The sequence below is a fragment of the Saimiri boliviensis genome, chromosome 8, assembly GCF_048565385.1.
Source record: "Saimiri boliviensis isolate mSaiBol1 chromosome 8, mSaiBol1.pri, whole genome shotgun sequence".
Classification (NCBI taxonomy): domain Eukaryota; kingdom Metazoa; phylum Chordata; class Mammalia; order Primates; family Cebidae; genus Saimiri; species Saimiri boliviensis.
This window is the reverse complement of record NC_133456.1, coordinates 61,852,574-61,867,936: the sequence shown is the minus strand read 5'-3', so window position 1 is coordinate 61,867,936 and position 15,363 is coordinate 61,852,574. Positions and strand designations below refer to the sequence as shown.

The following is a 15,363-nucleotide window of genomic DNA, read 5'->3' as shown; positions in this document are numbered from 1 at the left end:
GGAAAAGGAAACTTTCCACAAGTCTGTCACTTGCTACTGTTTCTACTTATTCCACTGTGAGTCCAATTTTAACATTTTTTTTAAGTTGAAAAAAGGATTTGTCTCCTTTTGTGTCTTCTGTTTCAGGGTGTTTCTTAAACATGGGAACATGTGTGAAAAAGGTTTTCAAAAATCAGCCAAAGATTGGGGTTTCCACATATTCAGATGTTTAACATTCAGATAATTGCTTGCCTGCGCTCCACCCCCCCCCCAACCCCCACATTTCGTCTGAATGCTTTGGCATGGGGGAGCCCCACAGTCTGAAAGTAACTCTGTCTCAACTCTCCTTATGGCATTTAATAATGAGGCTGAAAGATGCATCTGCTTTTCGACAGTTTGTGGTCCTTACGAGACCAGGAAATCCAGATTATTCAGGAAGAAAGTTGGGTTTCCCAAAACGGGCAAGCAAGTTTGGTGTACTCACATCTAGGTATTCTTGATATAATTTTTGCTGAGGGAAACAGGCTAGAATTCTTGGAGCCCGCCCAGGGTCAGAGATGGAGGGCAAATCTGTCACTTGTCCTTTCCTGGTGTGTCTGGAACCCACTAGAAACTCATTTCATGTTTACGTGAATGAACGAATCACAGTAACGCCCTATTGCATGTGTAAGACCAAAGGGTGATCTTCCTGGGCTGGAAAGTTAAAGTAAGAAGAGAGAGCTGAGTACCTAGGGCTTAAGGCGCCTCAGGCTGGCACTCGAAAGCAGGCGTTCTCATTTCCCTTTGGCATCACCCTGAACGACTGGGCTTGGAGCTGGTGCGGGGCTGGAGAGGGGAGGAAATACATGTGAGGAAAGTCAGAGGAGAGGGTCGGGAACAGATGTGGGCATAAAGGGAAGGCATCTGACATGAAAGAAACAAACAGGACTCCCGCAGCTGGAATGACAAATCCTTCCACGTTGTCGAGGGTGTGGGATTGGGCCGATTTTGCCCTCCCTTTGTCCTTTCCCCCTGCCTTCCACATTTCCAGGGCATTTGATGTCTGTCTTCTCTGTTAAGTTATTCCACCATGAGGGCACAGCCGGTGGCAGTACCTGGTACGCAGCGGGCGCCGGGTATAGATCTGCTGAGCAAACGAACGGATTCAGGGGCTGCTGCCACTCCCTCAATGCCACACCCCACCCCACCGCCCCCCCGCCACCCCGCGCCTGCTATGTGTCCACAACGCCCGGCACGTAGTAGGCGCCCCGTAAACATCTGTAGAGCAAATGATGTGCAAGTTTTCGGTGCTGAGCACGTGGAGCTTTGGAAACCAGGACAGCAAAACAGTGTCTCGGAGACCACAAAAGCGATTCCGGAGCGTGCGAAAGGCGGCGGCAAGGCGACGGCGGAGGGAACTGCGCGGAGCGGGGCGCCCTGCGGGGAGTGCTGCCTGCGTGGCGCCCGGGGCGGGAGCGGGGAGGGGGGGAGCCGGGGGACGCTCGCAGCACGTGCTTGCCTGGGAGCCGGCCGGGCCAGGGCGGGCGCGCGTGTGCGCGTGGGGCGTGGGGTGTGTGCCGCGCCGTGCCCCCCGCGTGTGCTGCCGGGCGGGCGCCGGCGTGAGTCACGGCGGCGCTCGCCTTTATAACGGCCTGGAGGCTCGCCGGAGCCGCCGCGCCTGTCCGCGCCTGCCCGTCCGCCGTGCTCCACCCAGCGCGCCCCGGCCCCCGCGCCCCTAACCGTCTCCGGCGGCCGTCCAGTCCCGAGGGCACTATGAGGAGCCCACGCTGCGCCCCACTCCTGCTCCTGCTGCTGCTGCCACCGCTGTTGCTCACCCCCCGCGCTGGAGACGCCGCCGTGATCACCGGGGTAAGCGGCCGGGGCGCACCTGTCCGCCCCTGATGCGCGCCTGGGAGTTTGGGACAGAGCCCTGAAGGGCAGGCTAGATGTAAAGGGAGGGTCGCCCTGGGCGGGGACACCTGCCCTAGTTGACCTTTGGGACACTTGGGACAATGCCCGTATCCAAAAGCAGCAGACGGCTGGGGACACTGGGCGCGTCCAGGAAGAAAAGTGACAAGGGTGTCGCCCACCACCTTTATCATCATTTTCTGCTCCTTCCTTCTTATCACCCACAGCCTCACTCCTTGCGTTTTCCTTTTGTTAAACTGAAAGAAGTTTCTCTCCAAGTCTTCTCAAGTACTTTTGGAGGCGCTCCAACCTCGAACCTTAAAATTTGACGGCCCCTTCCTTAAATGCAAAGGAGCAAGACGAATCCCCAAGTGCTCTGAGTCTTAATCCTACATTCAAAGTTTGCTCCCCTTTGCGTCCTCCGCAGAAACCCTTTGAAATCACTTGGTCTAGGGCCATGTGAGCACTTTGAAAAGCAATTGTGAGGGCTTCCTTCAGGGTTCCGGGGCTTCTTCCCCGCCGTGTCTTGAGGTATCCTCATAAAAGTTTTAAATTTCTAATTCCTGGCAAAGCACCTTCAGCGCTCTGGTATAATGGTGGAGTAGGTTGCTGTGTAGATGTTTAAACTTAGAGAAGACGTCTTCATCTTTTTTTTAAGTAGGAACTAGTTCAGTTCTCTCCCACTCCTAACAATTTTTGTGTGTTTCTGAAGAATGGGTTTGCAGTACAATACTGAAATGTCTAGTTTACATTACCGAGACAAAACTGCTATCATGTCTTGCTTTACTGCTGCCTGCAGGCATGCAGGCAGCGTTACTGCTTTTTAAGTGAGGAATTATTTCACACCTTCATTACATTACTTCAAATATTTAAGTGCACATAGTAGGATTTAAATAAGATGTCTGTTTGAAATCTTGATACATAGGTAATAAAATAACATTTAACTTTAAAGGAAATGTCATTGTCTTGAAAAAATAAAGCTCTGTTTTCTCTATGGTAGTTATTAGGTTTATAGCATTTTGCAAGTCCTTATGATATGACAGCATTTGTATATATCCAACAGATATTTAACTGTAAGCTCTGTGGTATTTATTAGAAAAGAGATTCTTTACAAAAAAAATTACTTGCATAGCTTTGCCAGTCCATGTAGTTGAAAAAAAGTTTTTACAAGTCTTTCTAATACATGAGAATGGAAACATGATTGGATTTTTTTCTCCCTCTTCCCCTGCTGGCTCATTTAAAGTTTCTCCTAATCCTCTGAGCCCAAGATCCCCTTGCAATATAAGTATCTTTTTGTTCCATTCACAGGACAACAGTATCTGAATAGATTTGCAATGGGTTAAGGATGAAGGGCATTAGGAAACAGCTGTCTAATTAAAAATATATAAACCTATGCAACTCTTTGTAAATTTTCCAAGAACTGAAGCTTTTGTTACAGTATAAAATTTTATCACATTGGCTGTTTATCTGTTAGAGAGGCTTAGACTAGACTTATTATATAGTTTTGTGTGTGCTGTTTTTGTTGTTGTTATTTTAACTCAGTGTTACAAAAACAGAATTTTTTAACTGTCTCTAAAGCAATAGGGCAATAAAATGTAGTTATGTCTTCATGACAGGAACCATCTGGATTCCAATGAAAAACTCAGTAACTTATCAAGATATATTGTGTATATCATGTTAAACATGCAGGTGATTGAATTTTAAAAGTTTTTGACTGGAGTTTTGATTGTCTCATTAAAAAAAAAAAAAAAAAGCTCGTGGGGCCTCAAAATCTGGGATATTGAGCATCTGTTGAAATAAAATACTGGCTAAAACTTCCGCCTTACATCCACAGTTTTTTAGGTAATGTATGTCGGTATTTTGAAATTGATTTATATGGCCATATAGATTTGTTAAAACTATATTGTAAAAGATCATTAACTAGACGTCTTATTTATGGAATGTAATGGCTACATATACATGTTTTCTGGCATGCAGATAAAAATTGGAAAATGGAAACATTTATATATTGTCTTATAAAATCCAAATACCTCAAAGTGAAATTTTTAGCTTTTATCCAGATACTTGTTTTAAATAGACTGAGAAATTCTAATGAGGGAAGTAAATGAACTTTAAAGGAAAGTAGTTGGTTACTTTTAATGAGAAATAATGTTAAGAATGTGCCCATATTTTTATGTCCTGAGAATTCTGACTTTCCTCAAAACTCAGAACTCTGAAAGACAGTTTTAGTTGTTTCCACTAAGTTTACATTTAAATTTGTGCCTAAATTATAGATGTTTTAGTTTCTTACGTATATAGTACAAGATGTTTTTATCTTACCACTAGCAAAACAGATTACTGCCCATGGTTGAAACAAAAGCATTCTATTTTTTGTTGGTTCTAGGAAATAATAATAGTTCTTCAGATCCATTTTCATGCAAATAAATTTAGACTACATTATTTATTTCTATTTAGTAGAGTTTGGACATTCCTGCATAGTTGATTCTTTGTATGTATTTACAACTTTTTATATTGAAAGCAGGTGCCTTGAGTAATCGCTGTTGACAATTGCACCTGTCGCTTGCATTTCTTAATCTGATGGATCTTACAGGCTCCGTCAGCTGATTTTGTAATATATATGTATGTTTATCCTAAGCCAGTCATTTGCTCTTTGCAGCTTATTAACCTGTAGGAAGAGTAACATAAGGTAAGCATCTTGATCTGTCCATTCTCAACCTATGAGATTTCTTTAAAGAGAAAATGGTGAAAAAGCAAGTCAGTGGTGTGAGAAATGTCAAGTCTCGTGAACCAAAATGCAAATATTTGAAAGGGAAAATGAGCACTTCTAAAATTTACATCAGTGCCTTTATGGGTCTGGAGTGTTTCTTGCCAGATTTAAAGACTATTTAAATCTCTTTTTAAAATTGGGCCCAATGTATTCTGCAGTTAATAGTCATAAAATCTCGTGATTCGATTTATGTAGTTCCTAATGGCCATGTGTAGTATAAGACTAATATAGTCTTGTTCTTCAAGTTCAAAGCCAATTCAGCCATAAAATGCTGGAAAAGGAGAGCTGATTTCATTTGTTTAATCTTGTTTATTTAAGATTTTCATAATCCAGAGGCTAGAATTTAATCTAATTTCAAAAAATGAGAAATATCTATTCTGATTGGATTTTATCATAGATAGACACAAGCAAATGAACGTTATCATTTTTTTAAAAATATATCTGATTATCAAAGTCGAAGTGTTTGGATATTTAAAGCGTATTTTTCCTGCTAATTTTAGATTTCCTTAGCCTGAGTCTTTCCCGTCATCTATATTTATCTGTTTGTTTATTACGTTTCAGGCTTGTGACAAGGACTCCCAGTGTGGTGGAGGCATGTGCTGTGCTGTCAGTATCTGGGTTAAGAGCATAAGGATTTGCACACCTATGGGCAAACTGGGAGACAGCTGCCATCCACTGACTCGTAAAGTTAGTATATATATTTGTATTCATGGTGGTTCTTTTGTGATAACTCCAAGCAAGGTCTGTATGACATGAAGGACCAAGTAATATACTTGACAAACAAAATGAATATTGGACATTAGCGAGGATAACAGTGGAAAATACCCCTCTCCTCTCTGCTTTCATCTCAAAGAATTGTGTCCTCTGCCTTTCTTATTCCAGTGATAATTTTCATGTTATTGCTTTAATGGTGTTAGAAGCATATTACCAATATATTTTCCAATACGTGAGTTTGCTTAAAAGTTATTTAGAACAAAAACATATATTATACCCTAGTATGCACCTTTGCAGAAATCAGAGTACAGAAGTTATTGAAAAGATTGCTTTTAATATTAGATCTACTGATAAGGCAGAAGTCAATAAGCTCTGCGATTTGGGTTTTTTAAGAAAATTGATTATACAATTACTCTTGTATGTTAGTTTAAACCTTCCGTATTTTGACTCTACCTACGGGGTACAGTGTTGACAGTTTTAGAGATTGATTGATACTCAGTTTTCCAATTTGCTGTGTTATCTGGTAGCTCAATATCATAATGACCTAAACAGCACTTTTGAAAAGTTATTAACAGTAGTGCCATGATCATAGGATGATGGCAGGAATCGACACGGCTTGAGAGGTTGTGTCCCTAAGCGTTGCAGACCTACTGTCTACAGGGGTCAGGGAGGTTTACATTATATGAGGAAGCAGGTGGATGGGAGGCAGAAGGTGTGTGGGACTGGAGAGTTCTTGGCCTTCTGATTGAAGACTTTTGAAACAGTGTGGTCTCAACAGAGCCCCCCAGGAATGTCAGCTTGCATTGCCTTCCTCTGGTCCCACTCTGCATTTTTCCCATCAGTAAAGTGCCCCTAGAGTCACTGCAACAAGTCCTAGGCCAGGTGGCCTGTGGAAGGCAGAGCTCAGTCTCTCTAGAGTGTTCGTTCTTTCTACACATTGTATACTTTCTTTTAAAAACAAGTCGAATGTTTTCAAAGCAAAGCAAATTTCATTTTTTGACTGATTTTTTCACATGTGATTTAGGGTTTAAAAGTATAATAGAGTCAAACATCTTTCCTGTATTCCACAGTCCCAGAGAACAGTTAATGTTTTTACCTCCTCACAGTACACAAAATGAAATAAGTAGTGGCCCCTTGGCTCTGGTTTAGCTGTGCAAGCTGTAACGTGGATTCCAGTTGTCTGGGCCTCTCTGAAGACTGAATTTGCTTTTGCCTTTCCTGTGGTTGCCTTGTGAAATGCTTCCTGTTACATTTAAACCATCCCTCCCATGGTTTTACCATGCAAGACTGCACTGCCATTTAAAAACATGACATACATTGTTTATTCTTGGACAGAAGAGGTTTAAACTGTTAGCTGTGTGTCTCAAAGCCAAACTTCCCAAGAAGAGGGGCCACTGGCCCAGCTGCCTTCAGCATTGATTTCATTATGTTCAATACCCTTATTGAGTTATGAGCTATCTTTGGTACACTTAAGTCATCGTCTCTGAAACATTTACTCTTAACTTTCTCCTTTAAGAATTATGTTATTTTTGGCTGAGCGTAGTGGCTCACACTGTAATCCCAGCAATTTGGGAGTCTGAGACAGACTCTAATACAAATTAGCCAGACATGGTGACAGAAACCTGTAAGCCGAGCTAGTCGGGAGGCTGAGGCAGAATTGCTTGAACCCGGGAAGCAGAGGTGGCAGTGAGCCGAGATTGCACCACTGCACTGCAGCCTGGGCGACAGGAGTGAGACTTCATCTCAAAAAAAAAGAAAGAGGTTGACTAATATATTTTTCTTTCCTGAAGGAAAAAAAATTCAAATAAAAACCTGGGACTTGTTTATTTTTTTTAATTACTATTTTTAAAATTATTAAGTGTTTTCTATTTTAGAACCAACCTATGATAAAACCATGTAAACATAATTATAATTTTAGAACATGAGGTTATTAATTTTTTTTTTGAAAGAAAGAGAAAGAGAAAGGGGGAGAGAGAGGCTGGAGTGCAGTGGCACAATCTCAGCTCGCTGCAACCTCCGCCTCCTGAGTTCAAGCAACTCTACTGCCTCAGACTCCCAAGTAGCTGGGACTACAGGCACACACCATCACGCCCAGCTAATTTTTGTATTTTTAGTAGAGACGGGGTTTCACCATGTTGGCCAGGTTGGTCTCAATCTCTTGACCTCGTGATCTGCCTGCCTCAGCCTCCCAAAGTGCTGGGATTACAAGCTTGAGCCACCGCACCCAGCCTATAATCTTTTTAAAGTAGAAAATTTTTTTAAAATACTGACTAAAATATAACTAATACAACTAAAAATTTAGCAAAAGATAGGGAAGAAAGCATAATATGCTAATTTTCTCATCTTTCCTATTACAATGTCGAGAGCCACTGTCTACGTTTATTTCTAGGGATAGCATCATAGCTGTGGTTACAAGTTCAATTCAGCAAAAAGACTTATAAGACAGAAACATGCTTTAGTGTAATACAGGTTTTCTCAACCTTGGTGTTACATATGCTTTGCCCGGTTTCTCCCAATGGTGACATCTTGCAGAACTATAGTACAATATTACAAGCAGGATATTGACACTGATACGGTTAAGGCACAGAACATTTCCATTACTGTAAGGGTCTTCATGTTGCCCTTTTGCTAATTTCTCTTTAAAAGTGCTGCAAAAGAGTAAGAATCATGCTTTCTCAAAGTGATAGATGTTCTGCCTCAGTAACTTCTAGAATTTGCTGTTTGGAATTCTAGGCTATTGGAAATTTAGGATTGAATGTTGCTTACTCTAAAGTAAACCATGGGCTTGGACTAGGTGATTCCAGTCTGCATCTTCTGTAAGCACTTTCTCATGCGTTTGTGATTATGAGACACCTGTTAGCTGCTTTGTCACATGGTGTCCATAGATATAGAAGTGAGTGGGCCAGTCAAGAAATTAATAAGCATCTACTAAGTATATAATATCAGAAATTATGATTTTTGGCTAGGCACAGCAGCTCACGCCTGTAATCCCAACACTGGGAGGCCGAGGTGGGCAGATCACCAGGAGTTCAAGACCAGCCTGGTCAACATGGTAAAACCCTGTCTCAACTGCAAATACAAAAATTAGCCGGGCATCGTGGCATGTGCCTGTACTCCCAGCTACTAGGGAAGCTGAGGTGAGAGAATCACTTGAACCTGGGAGGCGGAGGCTACAGTGAGCCAAGATCGTGCCACTGCACTCCAGCCTGGGTAACAGAGTGAGACTGTCTCAAAAAAAAAAAAAAAAAAAAAAAAAAAAAGAGAAGAGAGAAAAAAAAAAAGGAATCATGGTTTTTGTCATTAGAAGCTCACAGATCTGAGTGAACTGAGTTTGAATGAGAAAAAAGCACCTAGGTATTAAGGGTCGTGCAGTTCAGTGTAATCATGATGTTAGGGTCAGTCGAGGCAGATCCAGATTGATGTTCATACAGTCTTGATGTCCTTGATTTAAAGAAAGAGTATAAAGATATTTTTGAAAGTTCTACGGAAGCAGATGACCTTGTGAACACACTTCCAGGGTCCCTCCTAGGTCCTGGACTAGGAACCTATGCATGAGAGGGGCTTTGGCCTCTTGGGCTTCGTGGTGAGTTCGTCTCTGAGTTTGGTGGTGTGAGTTATGTTGGGCCTGCTCAAAGCTGAGCAGGGCAGAGTGAGTGGAGCCTTGGGATTTGAAGTGGTCATCCCACTGCTGCCCTTTGAGGAATTCCTAGACTCTGTGGGGCATTTTGGGACATGTGATTGGCACACAGCAAATATTTGCTGAGTGTTTTCTGTGTACCAAGCTAAGAGCTATATGCTCACAAGTAAAATGGATATGGTCCCCTCTTTAGACAGTCTAGAATCTAGGCTTGGAGGTGTTTGAGAAGAGAGCAAAATCTGGAAAAACGCGGGATCGTGTTTGACTGTGAGCACTTTCCGCTTCTAGCTGAGTAACCTCAGCCCAGGACCTCTGCTTCGCCTCAGAAGGAAGCCACTTAACTCTGTCTCAGACAAAGCAAAAATCTGGTGCTGAGGTTTGGGACGGCATCCATACATGATGCCTTCTGAGAGCTGACTTGAGGCACACAATCCATGTGATTTTTCTTTTCTGCTGGGCCCAAGGCACTGCCCACTCCATGTGACAGGCCAGAGAGTGATCATAAGGTCATGAGGCAGAAAGCACAAGGCTGTGAGCAGCATGAGGGCACTGACCAGTAAGCAGCTGAAACAAGTTTACTGGTGGTCTGTCTTGTATCATTAAGAGGGAAGCTCCATGGTGATGCGCAGCCTCGCCTGTCTTGTTCATCGCTGTATGCTCAGCACTTAAGATAGGGCATGGTATGTCGACGGCACTCAGTATCTGTTGAATGACTGAATGAAAGAAACATACTTGGTGGTCTCCGTTTATAGCAGTTTGACATGCTCATTATAGGTGTATTTCACTTACACACTTGGTGCTCCTTTTACTTGGATATTGTTCTCTCTGTCTATTTTTCTCAACCTCAGCACTATTGATGTCTTGGGCCAGATAATTCTTTGTTGTAGGGATTGTCCTGTGCATTGTAAAATGTTTAGCAGCGTCCCTGGTCTCAACTCACTAGATGCCTATAGCAACCTGCTTCCTGCCCTTAGTTGTGACAAACAAAAAACATTTGCAGACATTGCTAAATGTCCCCTCATAGCACAGTCATCCCTAGTTGAGAATCACTGGCCTTTGTAGCAACTTTAGGCTTGGCAAAAAGGAAACTTAAGGTCTCAGGGTCAGAATAGGCTATAAAGATCATTGATGATCACTTCTCATGCTATCCACTTATAAATGTCTAAGCCAGTCCAGCTATACCCACCTCCTCTGATGTGTTCTTGGTGGTGGCAAAAGAGCTGGCCCTCAGAGTTCCCTTTGACTCACACAGTGACAGAACCATTCTGAGCACAAGTCTATATTAATCCAGTGGCCAACATGCCTGCATGTAGATGCTGTCATTAGAACCTGGGGAGTAATGACGTAGCAGAAGGGCAGAGGAAACGCAATGGCTCGGCTAGATCTTGCTCTGCCAGTTCACTGCATATACACCTGCCCTCCCATTGCCTCTTTTCCTTCCCTTTGTGTTTATTGATCTCAATCATCTCCCTGGCCCTTCCAGAACAATTTTGAAAATGGAAGGCAGGACAGAAGAAAGAGGAAGAGAAGAAAAAGGAAAAAGGAGGTAAGAAGAATGTGAGTGTGGTACCACCGAAAGGCATGCCCCGAAGAATTAGCCTTTACATTGTTGAACTACCATAGAGTTGGGTGTGTCCTATCAGTTCAGCCCCAAAATAAGGTTAGAATGGTTCTGTCACTGTCTGTAGACAGCTTCGGTCATCTGTATCAATATCTACATGATACATACAGAGAAAATCTATCTGGAAGACATCTAAAAGATGCATTTTGGATTTTCTCATAAGGACAGATCATTGAGGTGGGATGACCTCTTTTGGTGGAACAGAATAAGAACTACACTAGAATGATGTTGAGTAAAGCTTTTGAGTTTGGGAGCAAGAAGAACACATCCTCTGCCATGTTGAAGCTATGGAAGCATCTCTGAGACATGAGTCTGTAGTCACTCATCTCTCTCACTTTAACCCGAATCAGAGTCGCTTGCCATCCAGTTTCACAGATGCTCCAGACCTAGGGTTACACTTTCTCCATATTACCTGTAACACAGGCAGATTCTCAGGAATGTGCTGTGCCTTAGGGGAGGGAAAATAACATTTGCTGTCTTTATTCTAGAAAGCATGTGTATTTGGAGTGTACACCATTTGCCACTTGCACAGAGAACCACCACGCTCGCTGTTGGTTGACCCTCCTCAACCCAGCTTGACTGGTGACATGGGCTGGGCTCTTAGAGTGACTCTCCAGTGAAGCAGACCTTTCATTCCTACATGGTTTGTTCCATTTATGCAGACTGAACTTGCCTCCTTCCTGATTTTCCTCTGTTCCTTTTAAAGTCTTTTTCTGAGCATTTTGACTCCTGGCATCTGTGTGTAAATGTATGAACTTAAATATTACTCAATGATGGTGAGTTTATATTTGTTCATTGCATAGACATGGTCATGCCCATGATTCCAGGTTCAAGCTTAAGGAGCTGAAATAAATGATTAAAAGTAAAAGGTAGTACCGCTTGAGGACTAAAAGCTTGGTCTCTCAGGTCCACTGCTAGCCAAGCTTCAAGTTTTAGGTAAGTGACCTTGGGCAATATACCAGTCTCTGCCTCATCCTCTCATCTGTAAAATGGGCATAATTAAAGTGCTTGCCGTCTTTACAAGGTGATTGTCAGAATGGGAAAGGATAGCATATAAAAAGTACTGAGCAGGACGGGTATGGTAACTCATGCCTGTAATCCCAGCAGTTTGAGAGTGAGAGGCTGAGGCAGGCCAATCACTTGAGGTTGGGAGTTTGAGACTTGACTGGCCAACATGGTGAAACCCCGTGTCTGCTAAAACTACAAAAATTATCTGGGTGTGGTGGTGCACACCTGTAATCCCAGCTACTTGGGAACCTGAGGCAGGAGAACTGCTTGAACACAGGAGGCGGAGGTTGCGGTGAGCCAAGATTGCACCACTGCACTCCAGCCTGGAAGGCAGAGCAGGCATTTTTGAGACTCTACCTCAAAAATACATAATAGGTAATAAGTAAGTAAAAAGTACTGAGTATATTGCCTCATGGGTAGCTAACACTCAGTAAACACTAGTTATTGTTCTTTAAAGAGCTGTCTCAAGAATGGTTGGGTTTGTTTGTTTTTGAAACATTTCCAGCTCTGAATCCATGTTCTTTTTTGTTTAGGTTCCGTTTTTGGGGCGGAGGATGCATCACACTTGCCCATGTCTGCCAGGCTTGGCATGTTTACGGACTTCATTTAACCGATTCATTTGTTTAGCCCGAAAGTAATCACTCTAGAGTAGAAACCAAATGTGAACAGTCACATCTTATCTGTAAAGTCTTATTTGTGATTGTGCCAAACAAAGAATGTGCCAGAAAGAAATGCTCTTGCTTCCTCAACTTTCCAAGTCACATTTTTATCTTTGATTTTTACATGATTTCTTTTAATCCAAAGAGAATTTTAATTTTGGATAGAAATTTAAAGTGTAAGGCATTATGGAACTGGTTCTCATTTCCCTGTTTGTGTTTCGGTTGGCTTTGACTTTTTTTTTTTTTTTATGTCAAAAATGTACTTATTTTCACAAAAATGAGGAAAATAAGAATTTGATTATTTTGTTAAAGAAACTTCGTTTTCTCACCACTCCAAGCCCCATTTGTGCCCCACCACACATATACAACCTTTGGTCTCTTGCCTTTTCCACCTCAAAGAACTTCAAGGTCCTTGCTTTATTTTTCTCCATTTCTCTTCCCTCCTCTTGCATTTTAAAGTGGAGGGTTTATCTCCTCGAGTTTGATGGCAGAAAACTGATGGGAATCCAGCTTTTTGCCTGCTATTTAAATAGTTAAAAGAGTGTATATTTGAACTAGACGCTCCAAACTCCTCTCATGCAGCAGAGGCTGGGAGTGCTGCCGGAACCTTGCTAAACCTGTCACACCAAGAGGACTTCACCTCAGTTTCTGGGCTAGTGTGTGGACAGAAGGAATGGAAAGCCAAATTAATTTAGTCCAGATTTCTAGATTTGGGTTTTTCTAAAAATAAAAGATTAACTTCTTTTTCTTTTCATAAAGTTTTTTTTTTTTTTTTTTTTTTTGGTCTCCTACTTAAGAGATATTCTAGAAAATGTCACTTGAAGAGGAAGTATTTATTTTAATCTGGCATAACACTAATTACCATTTTTAAATTGGTATTAAGTTGTAATTTAAACCTTGTTTGTAACTGAGAGGTCAATTGTAATGGATTGCCGTTTGTACTTGTATCAATATTGCTGTGTAAAAATTCTGTATCAGAATAATGACAGTACTGTATATCATTTGATTTATTTTAATATTATATCCTTATTTTTGTCACGATTGTTGTCAGTTTTTATTATCAGCAGATTTCTAAATAGGCTACGTTTCAACATGGATAAAGACCCCAAAGTTGGTAAAATAGCCCCAAAGATGGTGTGCATTTTCATTTTACATACAGCAGAATTCTGTATGTAATCTGTTAAATAATAAAATCTGTTGCATGGATTTTAAGGTGGTTCAAAAAATAATGCATAAATCAGCAAGATCTTGGAGCATGAAGGAAAATGTTGCCATGCAAAACTGATTGTAATCAGGAATGGACTCATGGAACTGAAGTGTATTGACTTGGCAGATAGTGATGGGAGTGTGTCCTGGGTGGTTAGGCAGGGTGCTAGGTGCTACCACACAGTGATGCCAACATAGACTGGCCTTGAAAACCCACCAAGTATTGTAAATGGTTTCAACGTCGCAAATAAACAACTTAAGAAATGTGTTTAACTGATTAAACTTGCCCATGCCAACCCACCAACCATTTCCAAACACAGAAACTGTCCATTTTGTAGTTACTGACTCAACTTGGGCTTATGATTGCATATTGTGATTTTACTCCTTGGGCTAATGTATCCCATAAGTGTATGGGAGTTTGCTGTGTTAATTACCAAGCTTGATCAGAAAAATATTATTTTTGGTTGTTTAGTGCGTGTTCAAGAAACATTCCTCTGTGAGTTTGCTGAAGAAAATTCAACTTCAACAAGCGGAATTATGAGTAAAGAAACAGGCACTTTGGCGATTTTGTTGTTTGTTTTCATATAATGTCGATGACTTTAAAGGCTATGTTGATGAGGTGCAGTGGCTCACACCTGTAATCCCAGCACTTCAGGAGGCCAAGGTGGGAGGATCATTTGAGCCCAGGAGTTTGAGAACAGCCTAGGCAACATGGAGAAACCTCATTTCTAAAAGAAAAGAAAAATTAGCTGGGCGCAGTGGCATGCACCATTAGTCCCAGCTACCCAGGAGGCTGAGGTGGGAGAATCACCGAAGCCTGGGAGGTCAAGGCTGCAGTGAGCTGTGGTGTAATACTGCACTCCAACCTGGGTGACAGAGCAAGACCCTGTATCAAGAAAAGAAAAAAAAAAGAAAAAGAAAAAGAAAAAAGCTGTGATATTTTTTCCATTTCCTAGGATCATCTCACACACATGCTGGAACTTCATATACCAGAATTTCCACAAGGTAAGGCAAGATGAAAATTTATGTCAAAAAAACTAAGTCCATAGTCTACTTTGAAAATACCATGAATGAATTCCCTGCATTCTAAGGTAGACATGTTATGCCAGAAGATGATGCCCAAACTCTACTGGACCTTCAGATTTCTTTGCAAACATTGGCTTTCATGAAAACTATCATTTCTGACTGTTTTGCCTTTTATCAAAAGCAGCATTTTTTTTAAACCAAAAAAAAGTGTATGCCAAAACCATTTCCTATAAACCCTCCTAGCTCACTGAGGACCTTCATTCTTCTCAGTATTTCAATGTAGTTATTTTGTTAGAGCCTTTTACGAAGTCAGTCCAGTGGTAGATCAAACACATAACCCAATTTTCCTCTTCATTGGTTTCAATATTAGAAATCTCATCCCACCCTTTTCTAGCTTCGTTTTTAGAAGGTTAAAGCTGGGGGCCATTTTAATTTTTAAAACTGGACATTTTTGGTATTCCCTAAGGGTCCCTGTGAAATTCACTGGCAACCTTTCATGGTGTTTCCATCTTCATGTTTCCATGTCATTCTGATAACATCCTCAAAATTAATATTTCATCCTCTGATGTCTTCTCCAAAGATGTTAATTCTTAGTACTCCCTTTTGTGTTGAAGAGAACTGCTTCTTCCAGCATTTTCATAAATTTTAATTGACAAAAACTGTATTTATGATATACAACATGATGTTTTGAAATACGGATACTTTGTAGGATGCTAAATTGAGCTAATTAATTTATGAACTACCTCACACATCATTTTTTTGTGATGAGAACACTTATCTCTCTCAGTGATTTTCAAATATACAGTATTAACTATAGTCACTGTGTCGTATGATGGATCTTCATTCCAGGATTTTTAAA

The 15,363-nt window shown here is 41.4% G+C and overlaps 1 protein-coding gene across 4 annotated transcripts; it reads left to right on the top strand.

Annotated features, from left to right (window-relative positions):
* The first annotated feature begins 1,629 nt into the window (after positions 1-1,629).
* On the top strand, positions 1,630-13,754 carry PROK2 (prokineticin 2). 4 transcript variants are annotated; one of them, XM_074404554.1, is made up of 5 exons: positions 1,673-1,827; positions 5,195-5,320; positions 10,468-10,530; positions 11,094-11,248; positions 12,147-12,228. In XM_074404554.1, the coding sequence occupies exons 1-4, from the start codon at positions 1,732-1,734 to the stop codon at positions 11,223-11,225; spliced, it is 417 nt and encodes a 138-aa protein (XP_074260655.1). In that variant the 5' UTR covers positions 1,673-1,731; the 3' UTR covers positions 11,226-11,248; positions 12,147-12,228. The 4 variants fall into 4 exon arrangements, with proteins under 4 accessions (XP_003939505.1, XP_003939504.1, XP_074260655.1 ...); XM_003939456.3 differs by lacking the exon at positions 11,094-11,248 and having other exon boundaries at positions 1,630-1,827; positions 12,147-13,754; XM_074404553.1 differs by having other exon boundaries at positions 11,094-12,238.
* Positions 13,755-15,363: the final 1,609 nt, after the last annotated feature.

Coding starts and splice junctions, on each gene's coding strand:
- PROK2 (XM_074404553.1), top strand. CDS start 1,732: ATGAGGAGCCCACGCTGCGCCCCACTCCTGCTCCTGCTGCTGCTGCCA. Junction 5,321..10,467: donor GCCATCCACTGACTCGTAAA/GTTAGTATATAT, acceptor TGGCCCTTCCAG/AACAATTTTGAAAATGGAAG. Junction 10,531..11,093: donor GAAGAAAAAGGAAAAAGGAG/GTAAGAAGAATG, acceptor TCTTTATTCTAG/AAAGCATGTGTATTTGGAGT.